At 42.0% G+C, this 21,926-nt stretch overlaps 1 protein-coding gene across 1 annotated transcript; it reads right to left on the reverse strand.

Moving 5' to 3' along the window:
- Positions 1-12,423: 12,423 nt before the first annotated feature.
- On the reverse strand, positions 12,424-17,174 carry LOC140010638 (uncharacterized). Its single transcript, XM_072057944.1, has 4 exons — positions 14,897-17,174; positions 13,945-14,260; positions 13,359-13,741; positions 12,424-13,061 (listed from the first exon to the last, which is right to left on the reverse strand). Exons 1-4 carry the CDS (start codon positions 17,172-17,174, stop codon positions 12,424-12,426), a joined length of 3,615 nt encoding a protein of 1,204 aa, XP_071914045.1.
- Positions 17,175-21,926: the final 4,752 nt, after the last annotated feature.

Here is a 21,926-nt window from a genome sequence, read left to right on the forward strand (position 1 = left end):
CCAACACATTAAAGACACTCGTAGCCATCATTCGAACCCTCATTGGCTTGGATCAAGGTATAACTAAATCGAGTAGCAACTTCCAGGCCTTCAATGTTCCTATGGACCCCTTGTTGGTCTTGAACATTTCGAACAAGGGTTTGAAGAGACTTTTTGAAGCACTTGGCCCGTGCACGTGTAATTGGACCCAATGGAACTCTCACTTGACCATCAATTGGACTTGACTCATCCGTGCACACATCACTTAGCTTTACCTAATGGGAAAGATAGTTTTGTGGTTTACACAAATGCTTGAAAAGAAAGCTTGGGGTGTGTATTGATGCAGAATGATAAGGTGATTGCATATGTCTCTAGAAAAATAAAACCTCACGAGAGAAATTACCCAACTCATGATCTGGAGTTAGCGGCTGTAGTGTTTATATTGAAGAAATGGAGGCATTACCTATATGGAGTGACATTTGAGGTCTTTACAGATCACAAGAGTCTTAAGTACTTGTTTTCTCAAAAAGAGTTAAATTTGAGACAACGTAGATGGGTGGAGTTTTTAGAGGATTATGATTGCACGATTAATTATCACCCGGGAGAAGCTAATGTGGTAGCCGATGCTTTAAGTCGTAAAGTGCAAGTAGCAGGATTGATGATTAAAGAGTTACACTTATTAGAAGAGGATTGATGTGAACGCGGAAGCAAACTTAGGATCTTAGAGGACACGTTGCGGGATTGACGGAGTTGAACCCAAACTTGGACCACTCAAGAACGAATTCAACAGTAGAGGACGCCACAATCAAGTGTGTTTGCTTGATTGATAAGTTAAGGAACAACCTAGGATCACCTCAAGGATGCTCAAACTAGTTTTCACAAGCTAAAGGAATTTGCCACAAAAATGGACGAAATTCTGGAAATTTTTATTGAATTCTCAAAAACTGAATGTAAACAATGACTGGGGGCTATTTATACTCTTGCCTAAACCTATTAAGACTTGGAAAATGGTGAAGGGAATTCGGCCAGCCCTTGGCTTTCTCTTGGCCGAAAATTAGCCCAAATTAACTATCTTAACGACTAACTAATTAACTAACTTAAGTACTATTGGATCTAAGACCCATATGGCCGATATTAGGCTCAACATGAGCTACTTAATTGAGGCCCAATCATCAATTTGAGGCTTGATCACTTGCACCTTCAATTGTAAGCAATATCTTGGTAGTCTTATGTGAGAACCCTCACTTTAAAAGTCAATTTTTCTAAACTACATGCCTTACTCTAAGAATGAAACCACGGATTATAAGCCCTAGCATTGTATCCCCTATGTGTTATCGTATACACTAAGAAATTAAAACGTTTTTCTTGAGTTAGTTGTAACTATTTCACCACTTATAATATACCCTTGCATAGCATTCTACATGTATTAAAACAATTTCCATGCATTACATTTCATATCCTTACTTTTAGCTAAAACAATTTTGTTGAGTTAGTTTCTTTTTCCACCACTTACATTGTACCAAGTGCCTTACCCTAGGATTTAAATTACTTATTCTATGCCCTTACAATATATTTTCTATATGTTATAGTAATTTTCATGTATAACATTCCATTTCATTGTAATTGAAGAAAAATATTTTCTTGAGTTTGTTTAAATTAATGCACGACTTGAAATTGACCAAGTGTTCTTTTCTTAAGTAGTAGAGATTTTTGTGTGAGATTAGAGTTGTTAAACAATTATTGCTACATTTGGAAAGTTAAGAGAACCATTAGTCAAAGATTAAGAAAGTCTAGGTTACTAATGGAGCCATGTGGCAAAACCCTAGCCATGGGTTTGTTTGACTAAGGAATTAGAAAACAATTTAAAGACTAAACTTGGTTCCTTTTTAACCCTTGTTGGCCGAATTTCTTAGCACAAAAAGGGGGAAGAGAGAGAGCTCCATATACTTACCTTGAACCCTAGAAAAAAAAACCAAGAACAAAAATCCAAAGAAGAAAGATCTAGAGTTTGTGAGAAAATATCCTTCAATCTTTGAGGTTGTTTCAAGCCTAAAGCTTCTATTGTGGTGGTTTGTTTGGTGACCAAAGCAACTTGTAAGTAAGGTATGTAATCTTTAAAATTTGGGTTTATGATGTTGTATCATCTACTTGAGGTTTAAATGGTGAAAAACAACTTGTTATGGTTGAATTTGGGGTTAGTTTCTTGAGTTAATCAAGTAATGGTTACGTTTACTAATATGCATACCAAGTGTTTGATGAAATGTCTAACCCTTATTCATGTGTGTTTATGAAGTATTGATATATTTTAAACTCCTATTTAGTTGGATCTAATACTTGTTATGTGCAAGGAATGAAAATAACAAGAAGAGTAGAAGTTAGAAATTTTTTAAAGTGTGCTGATCGAAACTTTTTAAGCTTGCTGCCCGGTTTTTCCTTGATATTTTCATGCACATTTTGGCTACAAATGTGAGTGTTATATGTTGGGTTATGTGTGTGGAGGTTGTCTACAAAAAATTAGCCAATTTGGTTGAATAAATTTTGAGTTATAAACAATGGAGGAAAACTGGACTAGGTCCAGAAATTTCTGTCCAGCAATCTTGTTAAGGTCATAACGTGTTATTCACTGATCGGAATTGAGTGCCGTTTGTGGCAATTGAAATTAGACTCTTAGAGCTTTAAAACGGTACAAAGCTCATTTTCTGGTTCATCCCGAGCGATCCGTGGCGAGTCTGGAAAATTGGCTGTCCGGGAGGTACTGTTCATCCGAGACAGTCCAGAAAGTTCATTTGGTTTCTTAATTTTGAGCCACTTATGTTGGGATTTTTGGAAATGGTTTCTTCTAGACAAATTTAGTCTTATGAACCTAGTTTCCAATGCAACTGACGGAACCTAATTCCAACTTTCCCACAATGAGCAATGACCATTTTCCCGAGGCTGGCCGGGCGAGACAGTTTAACCCGTAATGAAGCCTTTGAGCTTTAGTGAAACTTTTCTTTTGCCAAACTTTCATGTACATACTAGACTTGTTTTCCATGAACTTTCACCGTGGTTTAGACCTTATTTGCATGCTGGATTAAGTAGCTTAAGCTACTCACTTGGCCTCTTAATGAACCTATACTTTAGTAGGGAACGAATCCAATTATTAATGTTTTCACTCGTTGACCTAGGTTTGGGCAACGACGGTGATCGTAACTGAGACGTTTGACGTCGATTATTACTTTTGCTTGACAGGTGAGTATTCCACTACCTGCTACTTGTTATGTGAAATATTTGTGTACTTGAAAGTATTGAATTGTTATTGTTTGAGCCAAACACTGTTTTAATTAAAATTGAGGCGAGTGTGTACTTTATCGCACTCGACCTTCCTTGTTTTTTTTCTTTTCACTAAGCCTCTACTTACTGAATGAATTAACATGAAATGAGATATTGCTATACATGACTGTGCTTAAGTTGCGTGGATGACATTCCACCAACTACTGCTACTGTTTGGGTACCCAATCTCATAGGTGAGTCGGTTGTATCGAGCCAGCAAGGGCTTGGTCGAGAAGGCCGATAAACCTTGAGGACTATTTATTGTTCACTGAAAATTGAATCTTGCTTGGAGGTCCCTGGTGAAGCATAGCCGTTGTGCTTGCTTGTCGTATTGTCCAGCACCACCAGTGATAAAATCCTCGGCTTGATACTGTTTCATTGGAATCCTTGAGCATTGGAAACTCGGATTCCTGGTATACTCGAGTATTACCAAACTACTGTTTATAGAGTGCGGGCCCGGTGGGGGGTTGTTTGGTGGACGGAGACTGGTGAAAGTGGTGTTCTACGGACCTATATACTGTTATAAGTGTTGACGAAGTGTCAACAGGAGGCAATTATGATGAAGCTCAAGTCGACCTTTGGCTTTTGAAAGCCATCCGTATCCTTGAATTGAATTGTGGTTAAACTGTTATTTTACTATACGGTGTTTAGTTGGCTATTTTGTGATTTTATGTGGCTATGTGTTTACTTGTTTTACCTGGAACCTCACTGGGGTTTAGCTCACCCCATTCCCTTTGTTTTCCTTAACAGGTCGGGAAGGGATTTGATCGAGGGCTTTCTTAGCTTTATTTTGTCGTTCTTGCGTTTTGAGGTTGTAACTTTCGTTTAAGCAGACTTGTAAGCTTAAATTCTTAAGGATGATTTATATTATGTAAATTTGAGTGAAGCGTGGTAAGTTGGCATGCGATGATATATGTACTAAGCTGAATTGTTGGATTAGTGATTATGTTTGAGTTAGGGTTTCAATCCCCTGCATTGTCAAATGTTACATTCGTTTCATTGATGACATTAGTACTTTGAACGACTGAGTCCTGGCGAGAGCTGGGCAGGCAGTCCGCTGATACCCTAGGGTTTGCCCTAGGGAGAGATGGGGCTGTCACAGTTGGTATCAGAGCCTAGGTTTCAGATCCTTATAGTATATCCTAGACTTAAACGTTTGGGATGCTGGATTGTTGGATTGGTTTCAAAGTTAAGTGACCAATGAAAGGGATAAAAAATACAGCCTAGGGTTGAATTGGCCTGGATGAGTTAGGTATTTTCGACTTGAGGATTATATGTGATTATTTCCCCTTAAGAGTGCTTATGTTTATCTACACTTTGTGTAGGATGGCCGGATCGTGTGGCCCTAGCGATAGATCGGTTGGCGAGATGCCCTATGAGGACTTACCGATGATTAGATACCAGACCAGGCCCGGATGAGCTAGAGCTTATTGGAGCCCATGTGACCGCTATGGGCATTGCGAGTGTCGGCATAGTTACACTTATCCTAATGAAATAGTTCTGGCCGTAGTGAAAGAGCGGAAAGTCCTAGCAAGGGACAATACTAGGCTTGGATTTGAAGCGAAGTACATGAAGAAAACTATTGAAATGCAAGTTGAACGGACAAAGGAACTTGAATACAATGTGGTCAAGGGCCGAGAAAGGGTTGATGATTTGAGCGCACAGCTTGGAGAAGCTCAAGAGCGCATGGTTAAAAGGGTTAGGAAAGTGAGGGTTAGAGCTGAATCCATCCTTAACATATGTGGTGACTTACTTGGGGAAGAGAGCGATGAAGCTTCTTACGTAGGAAGCGAGGTTGGAGATGAACCCGCCCAGTTTGGTGGATCCATTAGTCCCACAATGGACTAAACTCCTACTCCTAGGCTACACTTTGGGATGATTTTCACTATTGTACAAAGGCAGGATAGGGGAGGTTGTGACTCAGTGGTTGTACAGTTTTCTTTTGACCACTTGTGCTAGGTTTTGTTTGATATGACTGTACGACTATATCTGTACTCTTGAAGCTTGTACTTGCTACTTTTGGTCCTGTTATCTTATAAATGACAGTTAATAGCCCTTATGTACAATGTTTTGACTATTGACTTGGATTTTTGACCTTGGATTTTGACTGTTGACTATTGACTTTGACTTTATTCCGACATTGGCCTTTAATTGCTTTGTATTTTCACTTGTCTATTGTGACTCCGATTTCATTTATTTGACTTTTGAAAATGAATAAATATCTGTCATGTACTAACACGTACTTACCCGTTGTTATGATACTTGGGCCCTAGACTAGTGAGTAATAATGGAGACTAGACGGTGATATGGTTGGGGCCAGGGGTGTGGATCTAGGTAGGTCCAGGACTAAGAGGAGGAATAAAGGTCTGTAGTCAATTAGAACCAAGGACCCGAATGTGGAGAAGGAGACCAGATAGTTACAGCTATCAATCGTATGACTGATCTACTGTTTACTGGCCTGTTCGGTTGACCAACAAGGTCAAAGACCGGGTAACTAGTAAAGGAACCTTGAAGTAAGTGAAGATAGAGCCCCGAAACGGTTCCAAAAGTTCGCGCCTCCTAAATCTCTTGGAGAACTAGATCCCGAAATTGCCGAGAACTGGGTTGAAAGAATGGAAGATATTTTTGCTGCTTCGCGGGGTCTCTGCGCGAAGTGAGCTTGTGGCCAAGTGGTGTTATTGTTCCGATTATGTGAGTCAATGGAAAGGACTAGGTGCTCTTCTTGGGCGTAAGTTATGACTCATGACTGTTATAAGCGTAAACCCTTTATCATAATACTTGGGGAAGGTAGATATGTGCGTCGGGTAGAAATCTCTAATATATGTGATTTACTCTTGAGACTGGCCAACTCAAATTGTGAATTACCTTATTGTGGATTCTTGTACTTGAGTACCAAAAAGTGGAGAGCCCTAGAATAAGGATTTGTATCTTGATTGCACTTGAGATAAGTTTTGATGGCAAAAGTCAAAGCACGAAAGATCCTAATATTTGACCTAGTTATTGGACTAAATGAGGGAACGAATCTCCGAAGCTATCATGGACTAATCTCGAAATAGTCTGACAGGGTTTCTATAGACGGTGGCTAGATTGTACTATACGTCGAAAAATTTGCACTGAAGACCTATTTCCTTCACCCATGACTGTGAAGACATGAAGACTGTGAAGACAGGAAAATAGGGATCGTACCTTCTACGACCTCCGAAGACTCTGGAACCTGATGGGCCTCTAAAGAGTATACCCTAGCTGGCACCTTCGGTTTGGACCCATCTCCCTTCACTGGCCCAGTATTGGTCTTTTGCAGTGGTTGGCTTCCTTTTCCATCTTGTTTCAGGACCGGGCAAGTAGCCAATTGGTGGTCTGCGCTTCCACAACGTAGACATTTACCCTGCTTCCTCCAGCAATTATCCTCGGTGTGGTTTGCTTTCCCACAGTGCCCACAGGGACCGCGAGGTGCCGAAGCCGAGCCACTCTGAACATTGCCCCTTTGTCCTCGTCCAGCTTCGCCACCCCTGAATGGAGTCCCTCTGCCTGAGCCAGACTGTCAACCACCTCCCGTGCCTCGTCCAAATTTAGAGGGAGTACTCTTTTCACCCTGTCCAGAAGTACTCCCAGGAAAGCCGCGCTTCTTAGCCTGGAAGTTTCAGTGTTGCATCCGTGCACTTTCAACTCGTTGGGCCTTTTCCATTGCCTCGCTAAACGTAGTGATTTGAGCCGCCGCGAGGTCTTTCTGGATCTCAACGTTCAAGCCCTGAATGAAGCGCCTAACCCGTCGTTGCTCAGTCATAATTAACTCCGGCGCAAACTTGGATAGGCGTGTGAACTGACTCTCATATTCCGCCACAGTCTGAGCCCCTTGGCGAAGCCTTATAAACTCGTCCTCCTTCCTCTCCTGGACTAGGGGAGGGAAAAACTTTGCATTAAACTCTCGGATGAAATTCACCCAAGTCCTCGGCGTCTGCTCCCGTTCCCATTTCTGCCTAATTACGTTCCACCAGGAACGGGCCGCTCCCTCAAGTTGAAATACGGCAAAAGTCACCTGCTGTTCGTCTGGGTAGTGTAGAGCTGCAAATATATCAACCATCTTCTCAAGCCATTTCTCAGCAATGTCAGGGTCGGGTCCCCCAACCAACTTTGGCGGGGAAAACTTTTGAAAACGTCGAGGGCTCTATCCTCGCTCTCGATATGGTTACCGGGGTTTCCGGGATTAGGGTTTGGGTTCTGGCCCTGTTGTTGCACTACTTGTGCGAGTAGGTTTGTCATTTGCTGCATAGCAGCGGCTATTTGCACACTTGGGTCTATCTGCGGTTCAGGATTGGGTCCAGTAGAGGTTTCCCCCGTTTCCCTAACCGGTGCGGGTTTTCTAACACCGCGCCCGCGTCCCCTGCCACTCCGTGTACCTTCCATGAGTTTCACTCGGTCTAGGCAAAAGTACTAAACCAAAGCAGTACAAGGCATGTAAGTAACACGCAAAACTTTCATAATAACACATATTTATACATTGCAAACATGATCACAAACATAGATATATGCAAGCCAAGCACATATATACAATCAGTCACATCAAGTACGGCCAAGGCACGTACGAATATAAACGATCCCCCTGAGGATTGGCCTATCAAAAGAGATTTACACGTAGCTAACCCTACATCCAAAACGGTTAGCTAAGGCGCTATCCCTATCCCTATGTACATACAAAAACCACCAACTATCCAAAAGAAGCCTAAGAGTCAAGACCTAGTCAGTCGCTGGGCTCTGGGACCCAGGCGACGGGGTAGACTCCGCCCCAGCCTCGGACCCCGCACAGGAGTCCTCGTCGCTAACTCCCTCCACTACCTCCGAACAGAGGTTCAGGATTGCAGCGGCTCGATTCCTCACCTTTCGAGCCCTCTTAGACTCGCACTCACGCGCCTCCCTAAGCTGGGCACAGAGATCATCAACTCTATCCTCAGCCTCTAGTACATCGTACTTCAGACCCTCGATCCTCTTAGCTTGCCCCTCGTTGGCCGCCCTTAACTGATTCACCTCAGCCTCAAGCTTGGCATTAGCTTTTGCCAGCTCCTTCCTTTCCTTCACAACCGCCAAAACGAGGGCATTCGGGTAAGCATAAGTGTGGCGGCACTCGCAGTGTCTACGGCGATTAGCCGGACTCCAACGTAGAACGGCCCCATTTGGCCGGATCTGGTACTTAATCATCGGAAGCGCTACACAAGGTCGCTTGGCCGCAGGGCCATCACTAGGTCCACTGGATCTGTCCATCCTACACCAAAAGTGTAAATAAGCATCAATAAGTTTAAAATCCATAAACAAAAAACCCTCAGATCAAGCATTCCTATAACACCCAGGCTAATTCAAACCTAGGCTCTGATACCACCTGTGACAGCCCCACCTTCCTCTAAGGCGAACCAAAGAGGTTAGCGGACTGCCTGCCCAGCTCTCGCCAGGACTAACGGTGCAGTATAAAGCGATCTATCACGTTCCGAAACTTATAATGCGCGCAAACAAGGAAAAAGGGCAAAATAACCCAACATAAAAGAAATGAAATCCAGAGTCGGCCATGAATGGTAACCGACCCGTCCGAAACCCAACCAAACATCGAAATACATATACAACATAACATTAACCATTTACAAGCCACAATGGCATTTAACAGTGATACAAAAGTCACTACATATGTGGGTTGCCAAAACAAAAGTGAAAACGGCCCTAATGATACATTTAGGGTCCCATTTTATATACAATACAAAAGAGGCATCCATCTAGTTCATTCGACAACCATTTAACAAAATTCATTCCAAAATAGTCATATTCCTGTAAGAAAAACAAAGAAACGGGGTGAGCTAAATGCCCAGTGAGCAACTATCACAATAGCAGCTATGATCACATAAGCATAACCGTTCAATTCAAGTATGCAATTAGAAAGTAAATCAAATCAGTGAAAGGATACGGTTGGCTCTCAAGAGCCCATTTCCACGCTTGCAATCTTGATCCATCCTCATTGACCCTCCGTCAATGTTTAGGAATACACGACCGTAGACCTCACTTCACTTCCATTCCTTCCACCCAACATACCCCAACCGGGCCCGCACTCCAATTCAGTAGCTTTTGGTAATACTCGAGTATACCGGAACCAAGAGTCTCATTACTACAAGGTTCCTCAGTACAGTCCCCGTGGCATGACAATTTTCACGACCAAACCCTCGCCGGCTCGATCCAATTGACTACCAAACGGGGTTGAGCTCAGTAATACAGTAAGGCCGTTGGACATTCGTCCAAACGACACCAAAGCAGTTTCCATGAAATGGAATTCACCAACCAATATATCAAGTTCAGTAATGCAGTAAAATGGTAGCTAATCAGTGATACTATCAAAAGGGGTGAGGGCGGTCAAGTACACCCTCACCTTAATCAATTCCAATATCCAAGTAAGCCTTCAAGGCATCACATATACATTTAGCAAAGCCACATAGTAACAATTAAGTGAGTAGTATACTCACCAAGTGAGAAAATGATGTTTCATGCACCGTCGTTAAACGAACGTCGTGCACCACCGTTTCCTCCTAGAACAAGCAAACAAATACAATGAGACTCGATAACGAGTCACAAAACAATGCTGAACACAACCCCAATAGGGTTTCATATGCATAAATAAGCATGATAGCAAACCAGAAATTAGAAATAGCATTAGTCTTGGCCCCGAATAGAAAAACTGTTTTGCCCTTATTGTGCGGTAATGGCGTCAATTTCACTACGATTATCGGATGAGGGTGTAAGGCCCACCGTTTCGAAGCTATGGAACAGGGATACAACAATGTAGAAGGCCACTCAGTCCAAATCCTAGCACAGCTAGGTCAAAAAAACAGATTACCAAACCAGAACCGTAATTGCAGGTTCCCAAATCGCACTATGTTGTAATGAACACAACTCAGTCTATACAGGTCCAAATGCCAAAATTCCAAAGGCATATGTTAGCTAAGACATCCAGCTACATTTCATCAGAAGACACCAACTTCAAAATCCAAACCAATTCCAGTCAAAACAAACGATTACAAGCGCAGTTTTCACATTCTGAGCAACCCAGACCAGCAACAGTAAAATCGACATAACTCACTATACAGAAATCCAAATGACTTGAAATTTTGCAGGCACTTCAAACTCATCAATACCTACAACTTTCATGTTTTGAGCAAAGTCCAATTCAGCCTCTAACCCTATGATCTAAAACCGGACAGAATTAGGGGTTTATGAACCCTAACTTTTCACAATTCAATCAAAACTCAAAATTGATTGCAATTACCCATAATTTGCACCTACTAGAGTCTATATAGACCATTACCAATCATCATAAACAACCACACCATCATAATCCAATTAAACCAGAAAAATCATCAATAAAATAAAAACTTCACCAAATCACTTCAAACCAAGATAAAAACCAGAAATTTCAGCACTTTAATGACTAATAAGCATAACTTAAGCTTCATAAGGTATAGGAGGGTAGTCAATCACCACTTACCAAGTAAACAAGAGAAAGGAAGATGTTGGACACCTTAGCTCTTCAAACAAACTTCACTAGGCCACTTACTAACACCAACTAGGAGGATTTTATGGAGTACAACAAGTGTAAATGGTTGAGTTGTGGGATTGAAGCAAGAAGAAATCAAGAAGTTGAAGAGGTTTTCTTCCTTTCTTAAGCTTGAGAGGGCCGGCTATGGTGAAGAAAGAATGAGGGAATTTTAGTGAATTTTGAAGATATTTAACACTTAGTCAAAAATAGTCAAAAGTATGAATAGTTGTCTTAAGTCCTAACCAATAACATGGGGACATGTGGCACTACAATAAATGCATTCCTATCCTTTCTTTTCTCTCTCACATCAATCATATCTCACACTCTACTTATCTCTTAACACCCGATAAATTTTACACAGTATCCGGAATTTAACCTTATTGGCCGAATTTTTCCGAACTTTTCGCACTAGTGGGTCCTACGTCCGTTATTTATCCTTAATTTTTTAAAAACTCACCAATACTATAAAAATCATCTAAAAACTATAACTGCTCATAAAATCCACCAAGAAAATATTTCTAAGCCAGAAAATGCAGAAAACATGCAATTAAGGAAACTAAAACCCTAGGAAAATGATTAGGGTTTTTTTACGGGTTCTCACACTCTCTCCCCCTTAAAAGAATTTCGTCCTCGAAATTTCTCACCTTAATTCCCGAAAAGGTTTGGGTACTTTTTCTGCATTTCCTCTTCCACTTCCCAAGTAGCTTCCTCAACTCCGTGGTTTCTCCACAGCACCTTTACTAATGGAATCTTCTTGTTGCGAAGCTCTTTGACCTTCCGATCAAGTACTTGGACTGGTTTCTCTTCATAGGCAAGCGATTCGTCCACTTCAATTTCCTCCGGTTGTAAGACATGGGATGGGTCAGGATGGTACTTCTTTAGCATCGAGACGTGAAATACATCGTGGATTCGAGAGAGACTGGATGGCAGTTCCAATTGATACGCGACCGCTCCAATCCTATGCAGGATCTTGTAGGGTCCGACGTACCGCGGTTGAAGCTTCTTTCCTTTACCCGCTGTAAGACTTCGTAAGGGTGTGATCTTGAGAAATACGTAGTCTCCAACTTCAAACTCCAAGTGATATGAATGTGCGGATCTAGACGAACAATCAAGTTGAAAAGGCGGCACGTATGACCCTTCTAAACCCCGAGTTGATGAACTAAGATGAATCTCAACCCAACAACTAACGATTTAGTGAACCAACGATCTGGATAGAAGAACGCCACAATCAAGGTGTATACTTGGTTGATAAGTTCAAGTTGAATAACTCAAGAAAAACTCTCAAGTATTCAAGCAAAGCTCTCTTGGAAGAGAAAAGTGAATAAACTCACAAATATAATGTAATTTCTGCATCCCTTAACAAGGAGGAAGTAAGGCTACTTATAGCCTTTACAAGCATTAACCCTAATCCCCAAAATTGACTAAACTAACCCTACTAATTAATGACAAGGATTCGGCCAGCCCTAAGAGTTTAATGGACTGACTTTAACTAATATTTAACTATAAAAAGATAAATAATAGAACTAGCTTAACTCTTCCTTAAGCGTGACCACTAGGTGAGGACACGCCTAACTAGCAACAGGCGCTGGAGGGTCTTCTACTTGGAGCAATGTGTAAAGTTTTGAATCTTCATTCTCCAAGCCTTCAATAATCTTTAAATCATCTCCAATGCGGCCTTGGATTGTACTCACAAGGGCTTGTAAAGATTCACGCATCTTCTTGGCACGAGCTCTTGTGACTGGACCACTTGGTACTTGAATGACTTGGACAACTTGTGTTTGACCAGCCTTGAGCCCCTCATCAATCCCCTCCTCTTGTAGGCGATTTGTCCCCAAATCAAGCTCGTCATCTGCATGAAAAGGACTCAAGTTAGCCACATTGAATGTAGCATGTACTCCATACTCACCTGGAAGGTCAAGTTTGTAGGCATTGTCATTGATGCGCTCCACAACTTGAAATGGTCCATCACCCCGTGGAAGTAGTTTGTTGCGCCTTTGGTTTGGAAAACGCTCATTTCTCATGTGTATCCAAACCCAATCACCTGGTTCAAACACCATCTGGCGACGTCCCTTGTTGGCACTTTGAATGTATTGAAGGGTACGTTTCTCAATATGAGCTCTAGCTTTGGTATGCAAATCCCGCACAATCTCAGCCTTTTTCTTACCGTCTAGGTTAACTCTCTCAGAAATAGGTAAAGGAGACAAGTCTAAAGGTGTGAGAGGGTTAAATCCATAAACAATTTCAAAAGGTGAAAATTGAGTAGAAGTATGCACAGTGCGATTATATGCAAATTCAACATGAGGCAAGCAATCTTCCCAAGATTTAATGTTCTTTTTAATAATTGCTCGCAACAATGTAGATAAAGTCCGATTAACCACTTCAGTTTGTCCATCAGTTTGTGGGTGACTAGAAGTAGAAAAAAGCAATTTAGTCCCTAGTTTACACCACAAAGTTTTCCAAAAGTAGCTAAGGAACCTTACATCCCTATCAGAAACAATGGTACGAGGTACCCCATGTAAACGCACTATGTCTCTAAAGAATAAATCAGCCACATGTTTAGCATCATCAGTTTTATGGCAAGGAATGAAGTGAGCCATCTTTGAGAAACGATCAACTACCACATAAATGGAATCATGCCCTTGTCTAGTTCTAGGTAATCCAAGTACAAAGTCCATAGACAAATCTACCCAAGGTTCATGTGGGATGGGTAAAGGAGTGTAGAGTCCATAAGGATGTACCTTTGATTTTGCTTGGTGACAAGTGACACACCTTTGTGTATGCCTCTCGACGTCCCTCTTCATGCGAGGCCAGTAGAAATGCTCTTGGAGAATTGACAAGGTCTTCGCCACTCCAAAATGTCCCATGAGGCCTCCACCATGAGCCTCTCTAACCAACAAAAGTCGCATGGAGCACATTGGAATACATAGTTTACCTTTGTAGTACAAGAACCCCTGCGACATAGAATAATGCTCACGAGTAACTCGTGGCAAGGTTGTGAAAATCTCACCAAAGTCTAGGTCAGCTGCATACAAATCCTTAATGAACTCAAAGCCAAGCAACTTAGTGTCTAGTGTAGTGATTATGTATACCTTCTAGAAAGTGCATCAGCCACTACATTAGTCTTTCCAACCTTATATTTGATGACAAACACAAAACTATCAATGAAAGCCACCCACCTCGCATGCCTTTTGCTCAATTTGGTTTGTGATTTGATGTGTTTGAGTGATTCATGATCAGTGTGGAGTACGAATTCCCGAGGTCTGAGGTAGTGTTGCCAAGTTTGGAGAGCTCGCACCAAGGCCATCAATTCTTTGTCATAAGTAGAGTAGTTCAACGAGGCACCAGTCAACTTCTCACTAAAGTAGGCCACTGGTTTCCCCTCTTGAATGAGCACAGCTCCAATACCTATACCAGAAGCATCACACTCTACTTCAAAAGCCTTGTCAAAATTAGGTAAACTTAATACAGGTGCATGTGTGAGCTTGTGTTTAAGTAATTGGAAAGACTTAGCTTGTTCTTCTTCCCATTGGAATGGCACATTTTTCTTGATAATGGCTGTAAGTGGGGCAGCAATGGTGCTGAAATCCTTGACAAAGCGTCTATAGAAGCTTGCCAAGCCATGGAAACTCCTTACCTCACTTACACTGGTTGGTATTGGCCATTCATTTATGGCCTTCACCTTTTCTTGGTCGACTCGTATTCCCTGGTCACTCACAACATAACCTAGGAAGACAAGTTGATTAGTGCAAAAAGTACACTTCTTAAGGTTAGCATAGAGGCTCGCCTTTCGAAGTGCATCTAAGACCATTCGTACATGCACAACATGCTCTTCTGTACTCTTACTATAGATCAATATGTCATCAAAGTAGACTACCACAAATTTACCAATAAAAGAACGCAAAACATGGTTCATTAACCTCATGAAGGTACTAGGTGCATTAGTTAAGCCAAAAGGCATGACCAACCACTCATACAGACCATGTTTTGTTTTAAATGCTGTTTTCCACTCATCCCCTTCTTTCATGCGTATTTGGTGATAACCACTCTTCAAGTCAATCTTAGTAAATATAATAGCACCATGTAACTCATCAAGCATGTCATCTAATCGAGGGATGGGATGGCGATACTTTACCGTTATGGCATTTATGGCTCTACAATCGGTGCACATCCTCCATCCTCCATCTTTCTTTGGCACAAGTAGGACAGGTACAGCACAAGGACTTAGACTCTCTTGAATCCAGCCCTTACCAAGCAAGTCCTCTACTTGCCTTTGTTGCTCCTTAGTTTCCTCCGGATTAGTCCTATATGGTGCCTTATTAGGAAGGGAAGAGCCAGGAATGAAATCAATTTGATGTTCTATTCCCCTCAAAGGTGGCAACCCATTAGGTATATCCTCAGGAAAGACATCTTGGTACTCCTGTAAAAGGTTAGCAATAGCACTAGGCAAAGAAGCACCAAGTTCATTAGTGAGCAAAGACTCTTTACAAAACAAGATAAGCAAAATCTGGTTAGAGTGCAAAGCCTTTCGCACATCTCTAGTTCTAGCAAGCATGATGGATTTTCTCTCCTTTTTCCCTTCAATGGCCGAATGTGAAGTGTCAATTTTATGAGAAGATGGTTCGGCCATTTTGCTCTTTGTATCATGCAAATTTTTCTTTTTATTGTCACAATGCATGTCATATTCCTTTTGCAACCCAAGTTGGTCCTCATGCACTTGTTGAGGTGTAAGAGGTGCAAGTGTGATCTTTTTAGCATTATGCACAAAGGAATACTTATTCAAGAATCCATCAAAAATGACCCTTTTATCAAACTGCCACGGGCGACCCAAAATAATATGAGTAGCTTGCATAGGCACAACATCACATAAAACATCATCTTTATATCTACCAATGGCAAAATTAATTAAAACTTGCTTATGAACACGTACCTCACCACTATTATTCAGCCATTGTAGTTTGTAAGGTCGAGGGTGATCACTAGTTGGCAAGGTCAATCGTTCCACCATGAGTGCACTAGCAACATTGGTACAGCTCCCTGGGTCAATTACCAAGCTACAAAGCTTGTCCATCACATGGCACCTTGAGTAAAATATGTTCTCTCGTTGAAGGTCATCTCTACTAGCTTGAGTAGTTAGAGCTCGCCTTGCAACCATACCAATTTTACCATGAGCTGGTATCTCCTCAAATTCCTCTTCATCCTCAACCAAGGGAGGCATGTCCTCACACTCATCCTCCTCATCCGTTTGTACTTCCCCATTTGGTAGTATAAGCATAACCCTTTGATTTGGGCATTGGGAAGCAATATGTCCAAATCCTTGACACTTAAAACACTTAGTATCTCGGTATCGAACTTTGCTTACCTCATGAGTAGGCCTACCATCGCCCCTAGAGGGTGTTTTTGAGGAAGGTGCATTCGGCCTTAGAGACTCCTTGGTTGTCCCACCGTGTTTGGCCAAGGGGAATGCACTAGAGGGGCTGACTTCCCTCTTGAAGGGTTGGTTCCTCCAATTTCCAGCTTGGAAGTTGGGATTTTGTCGAATTGGACCCCTCCTCTTGAGCCTCCTTTCAATCTTAATAGCCTTGTCTAGCATATCATGGAGGTCCACATAATGGTGCATCTCCACTTGATCCGCTATTTCAGGCCTCAATCCACTTAAAAATCGTGCCATAGTAGCTTCCCGATCCTCGACAATGTCGGCCCTTAACATGGCTATCTCCATCTCCTTATGATAGTCCTCCACGCTTTTGGCTCCTTGTGTTAAATTTTGAAGTTTGAGGTACAAGTCACGGTGGTAGTGACTAGGAACAAAGCGTTTCTTCATGACACCCCTCAATTCGGTCCATGTAGTGATAGGGTATTCACCACTTCGCCTTCTACTAGTAGTGATTTGATCCCACCACACTATGGCGTAGTCGGTGAATTGCATGACTGCAAGTCTCATTTGCTGCTCTTCAGTGTAATCATTGCAATCAAAGATCAACTCCACTCGTTTCTCCCATTCCAAATAGACATCGGGGTCGGATTTCCCTTGGAAAGTAGGCAATTGCATTTTAACGCCTTTGATTGGATCCACACCAGCTTTACGGTGTTTATTCTTCCATGTCCTCGACCCATATTCCTCCTCGGAGTTGGAACTTTCATAGTCACGGGTTGGTGCTTTGTGTCTCCGGGACTTAGAATTGGTTTGGGAGTGTTCGAGACTATCCATCCTCTCATGCAATGGTTCTAATTCCTGTTTCATTAGCTTGAGCAATTTATCAGTCATAGCTTCCATCACAAGTTTAATATCAAAAGGAGTAGTTTCCTTCCCTTCGGACATGTTGAGGTATTCCTGCAAAAATAGGGTTAGTGGAAATAATACCTCACTCACTCCCTTAGTATATCACTCACACTCGTGTTTCACTCAAGTGTATGAAAACACTCTAATGATCTCACCAATCACTTCTCAAGTCACTAGATTGCCTTTCTTGAAGAAATCAGAATTTTCTTGAAGAAATTCAATCAAACTTGAACCAAATTATACCCAAGTGTGGCGGATGAAGGCTGTGATTTTTTGAAGGTTAGTTGACTGATTCTAAGACACAAAAGGAAATGTATAATATGCTGGAAAACAAAGAAAAAAAAAACTCTAAGCTGTCCGCCTAAAAGAAAAGAAACCACAAAAACAAGAAAAAAGAAAGTTTGGTTTGTGACTAGTAGCTAATTTTAGGAGTTAGCTACCAAGTGGAATCCAAATCTGATTAGGACTCTTGGGCCTCGTAAACCACGGTGTTATTGGCTGGAAATGCTATAAAATAGGCACCAAAGGTCGGCTGGGCAGTTGGCACAAACCACAATCAAGAAACAAAAGCAAGAGGCGGCTACAAAGTAGGAAACCCTATCTTATCTTCCCACCTTTTGTGGCTATTTAATAGCAAGGTTTCTTGGTTGTTTTGGGGTGTTAATGGCTGCTGGTTTTCTGGTATTTCGTGGACAAAGAGATGCGGCCAATAGTTCAAGATTGAAGGCAACAAGGTTTGTTCTTTCAACCCAAGTTCGGCTAGGCTACCCAAGCAAACTATTTCTTGTTCTTGAAATCCGATTTGTGTGTTTTTGTATTTTTTTTTATTTTTCTTTCTTGCGTTGTTTTTTTTTTCTCTGAAAGATGGATCTTTCTTTCTTTTTCAATTCGGATCCCACACACAAGAAACAAGATCTTTGTCAAGTTTGAGCAAGGCAGCCGCAAGTTTGAGCCAAGAACTTTGGTTTTGTTTTGAAGGTTCAAGATTTGGAAAAGGTTGAGAACAAGATTTTCAAGGACCCATGTTTTCCCACCCAAGAACTTCAAGATTCAATCAAATTTCCAGATTGCAGGAGTTTCAACAACAATATGCAACAAAAACTTGATGGCAGCCCACGAAAATTCAAGAAACTACAAAACCCTAACTTCAAGAAATTCAAGATATCAATTTTTTTGCAGCCCAAGAACTTCAAGATTCAATCTCCATAATATCAAGGACGCTAGGAAATTTCAAGGTCAGCCATGGTTTCCTCAAGACACAACCAGAAAATAGGTTTTTTCCTCTCTTTTTTCGGATGAACAGTGTTTTCGGGTGAATAGTACCTGATGAACAGTACCTTTTTTTTTTTTTTTTTTGGTTGTTGTTTTTGGATGACTCTATATGAATTCAAGACTTCAAGATACAAGACACAAGACCCACAAAATCAAGACACACGATGGATGAATTGCGGACAACAACAAACACGAAAATTCAAGACAATCAACGAAAACAAGGATAAACAACAAGAACCAAGACAAAACCCTAGCCGCTTATGGAATTCCTAAACGACCAGAATTGACACTATAAGAAACGGAAAAAAAAAATTTTTTTTTTTTTTTAAGGAAAACTTACAAGATGCAATGGGATATACTTGATGTCGTCGACTAGCTCGTGATACCAACTGATATGAATGTGCGGATCTAGACGAACAATCAAGTTGAAAAGGCGGCACGTATGACCCTTCTAAACCCTGAGTTGATGAACTAAGATGAATCTCAACCCAACAACTAACGATTTAGTGAACCAACGATCTGGATAGAAGAACGCCACAATCAAGGTGTATACTTGGTTGATAAGTTCAAGTTGAATAACTCAAGAAAAACTCTCAAGTATTCAAGCAAAGCTCTCTTGGAAGAGAAAAGTGAATAAACTCACAAATATAATGTAATTTCTGCATCCCTTAACAAGGAGGAAGTAAGGCTACTTATAGCCTTTACAAGCATTAACCCTAATCCCCAAAATTGACTAAACTAACCCTACTAATTAATGACAAGGATTCGGCCAGCCCTAAGAGTTTAATGGACTGACTTTAACTAATATTTAACTATAAAAAGATAAATAATAGAACTAGCTTAACTCTTCCTTAAGCGTGACCACTAGGTGAGGACACGCCTAACTAGCAACAGGCGCTGGAGGGTCTTCTACTTGGAGCAATGTGTAAAGTTTTGAATCTTCATTCTCCAAGCCTTCAATAATCTTTAAATCATCTCCAATGCGGCCTTGGATTGTACTCACAAGGGCTTGTAAAGATTCACGCATCTTCTTGGCACGAGCTCTTGTGACTGGACCACTTGGTACTTGAATGACTTGGGCAACTTGTGTTTGACCAGCCTTGAGCCCCTCATCACCAAGTCTTTTCTTCGATTATCAGCGTAGCTCTTTTGTCGGCTTTGAGCTGTTTGGATTCATTGCCGTATCAACTTGACCTTCTTGTGAGCCTCTTCCATCCATGGAATAGTTGCCGGGTCCAGTGCTTTCTTTTCGCCAACTTCGTCCCAGTAAATCGGTGACCGGCACTTGCGTCCATAGAGAGCTTCATATGGAGCCATTTGAATCGACGAATGGAAGCTATTGTTGTACGCGAACTCTACTAAGGTCATGTGCTGACCCCAGTTGCCTCCAAAGTCCAGAATGCACGTTCGTAACATGTCCTCGAGAGTTTGAATCGTCCGCTCTGACTGTCCATCCGTCTGAGGATGATAGATCGTGCTCAAATTGAGTTTCGTCCCCAGGGTATCTTGAAACTTCTGCCAAAACCGAGATACAAACCGTGGATCCCGGTCGGAGACGATGCTTACAGGAACACCGTGCAGTCTTACTATCTCATCCATGTACAGTCGGGCCAACTTGTCCATTGAATACTTCATGTTCACCGGCAAGAAATGGGCCGATTTGGTTAATCGATCGACGATCACCCAAACGGCATCATGTCCCCTTTGCGTCCTTGGTAATCCTGAAACAAAGTCCATTGTGATGTTTTTCCACTTCCATTCGGGTATCTCCAAGGGTTGTAACAAATCCGATGGTTTTTGATGCTCTGCTTTCACCTGTTGGCAAATGAGACATTTCTGCACGTACTGAGCGATTTCCTTCTTCATATTGTCCCACCAATAGGTTCCTTTCAGGTTCTGATACATTTTGCTGCTACCCAGATGGATTGTATACTTGGACCGATGGGCTTCCTCCAGAATTTCCATTTTCATTGACTCCTCCTTCGGTACCACTATTCGGTTTCGATATTTCAAAATACCCTCAAGACTCAAATTGAAGTCCGTAGTTTCCCCCTTTTCCACTTTCTCTCTCCACTTCCGTACCATCAAATCTTCTTTTTGTGCCTCTTTAAGACGTTCCAGTAGAGTGGAGGTTACCCTAACATTGCCAAATATCACCTTATGACTCCCAAGACAGGGTCTCCACTCGCACACGGATTCTAATAAATCCCATTCCTTAATCATCAACCCTGCTACTTGCACCTTACGACTCAAAGCATCTGCTACCACATTCGCCTTTCCCGGATGGTAGTTGATTGTACAGTCGTAGTCCTCCAGAAATTCCATCCACCTTCGTTGCCTCATGTTCAATTCCTTTTGGGAGAAGAGGTACCTAAGACTTTTATGATCTGAGTACACTTCGAAGGTCACCCCATAAAGGTAATGCCTCCATTTTTTCAGTGCAAAGACAACTGCGGCTAGTTCCAGATCGTGAGTCAGATAGTTCTGCTCGTGAAGCTTCAATTTCCTAGAGGCGAAAGAAATCACATTCCGGTTCTGCATCAATACGCACCCCAATCCTTCTCGCGACGCGTCCGCATAAACCGCAAACCCGTCCACTCCATTTGGCAAGACCAGTACCGGAGCCATGGTCAATCTTCTCTTTAATTCCTGAAAACTTGTTTCGCATCGGCCGTTCCAGATAAACTGGCCATGTTTCTTCATCAGGTCAGTTAGAGGTCCTGCTAGTTTGGAAAAATCTTTAATGAACCTTCGGTAGTATCCAGCTAGCCCTAGAAAGCTACGAATTTCCGTGGGGGTTTCTGGTCTCTTCCAATTTGTCACGGCCTCAACCTTCGCCGGGTCCACCGAAATACCTTCGTGGGAGATCACGTGACCTAGGAATGCTACTTTCTCCAACCAGAACTCGCATTTACTAAACTTGGCGTACAGCTGATGTTCCCTCAATGTCTGCAACACCACTCTCAAATGCTCCTCATGCTCCTCGCGTGTCTTAAAGTAGACCAAAATGTCATCGATAAACACAACAACAAATCGGTCTAGATAGGGTTTAAAAACCCTATGCATTAGGTCCATGAAGGCGGCGGGAGCATTAGTCAGTCCAAAGGACATAACGGCGAACTCGTAATGCCCGTATCTCGAGTTGAAAGCAGTTTTCGGAATATCCTCCTTCCTAATCAGCAACTGATAATATCCCTGTCGGAGGTCCAATTTTGAGAAGACCACTGCTCCTTGCAGCTGGTCGAATAACTCGTCGATGTGGGGTAGTGGATATTTATTCTTGATCGTAACGTTGTTTAGACCCCGGTAGTCAATGCACATCCTCAAGGTTCCGTCCTTTTTCTTCACAAATAGGACAGGAGCTCCCCAAGGAGACTCACTCTCGTGAATGAATCCCCGCTCCAAAAGATCTTGTAACTGCAACTTAAGCTCCTTAAGTTCTGCAGGCGCCATTCGGTAAGGGGTTTTCGAGATAGGTGCGGTTCCAGGCAACAGGTCTATTCGGAATTCTATCTCCCT

The sequence above is a fragment of the Coffea arabica genome, chromosome 7c (genome assembly GCF_036785885.1).
Source record: "Coffea arabica cultivar ET-39 chromosome 7c, Coffea Arabica ET-39 HiFi, whole genome shotgun sequence".
Classification (NCBI taxonomy): Eukaryota; Viridiplantae; Streptophyta; class Magnoliopsida; order Gentianales; family Rubiaceae; genus Coffea; species Coffea arabica.

Excerpts from the sequence above, each read along its gene's own strand:
- LOC140010638 (XM_072057944.1), bottom strand. The coding sequence starts at position 17,174 with ATGTCCGAAGGGAAGGAAACTACTCCTTTTGATATTAAACTTGTGATG. Across the intron at positions 13,742-13,944 it reads GCTGATGCACTTTCTAGAAG|AGAGGCTCATGGTGGAGGCC; the intron begins GTATACATAATC and ends TTTGTTGGTTAG. Across the intron at positions 13,062-13,358 it reads GCGTTTACATGGGGTACCTC|ACTTGTCTCCTTTACCTATT; the intron begins GTACCATTGTTT and ends TCACACCTTTAG.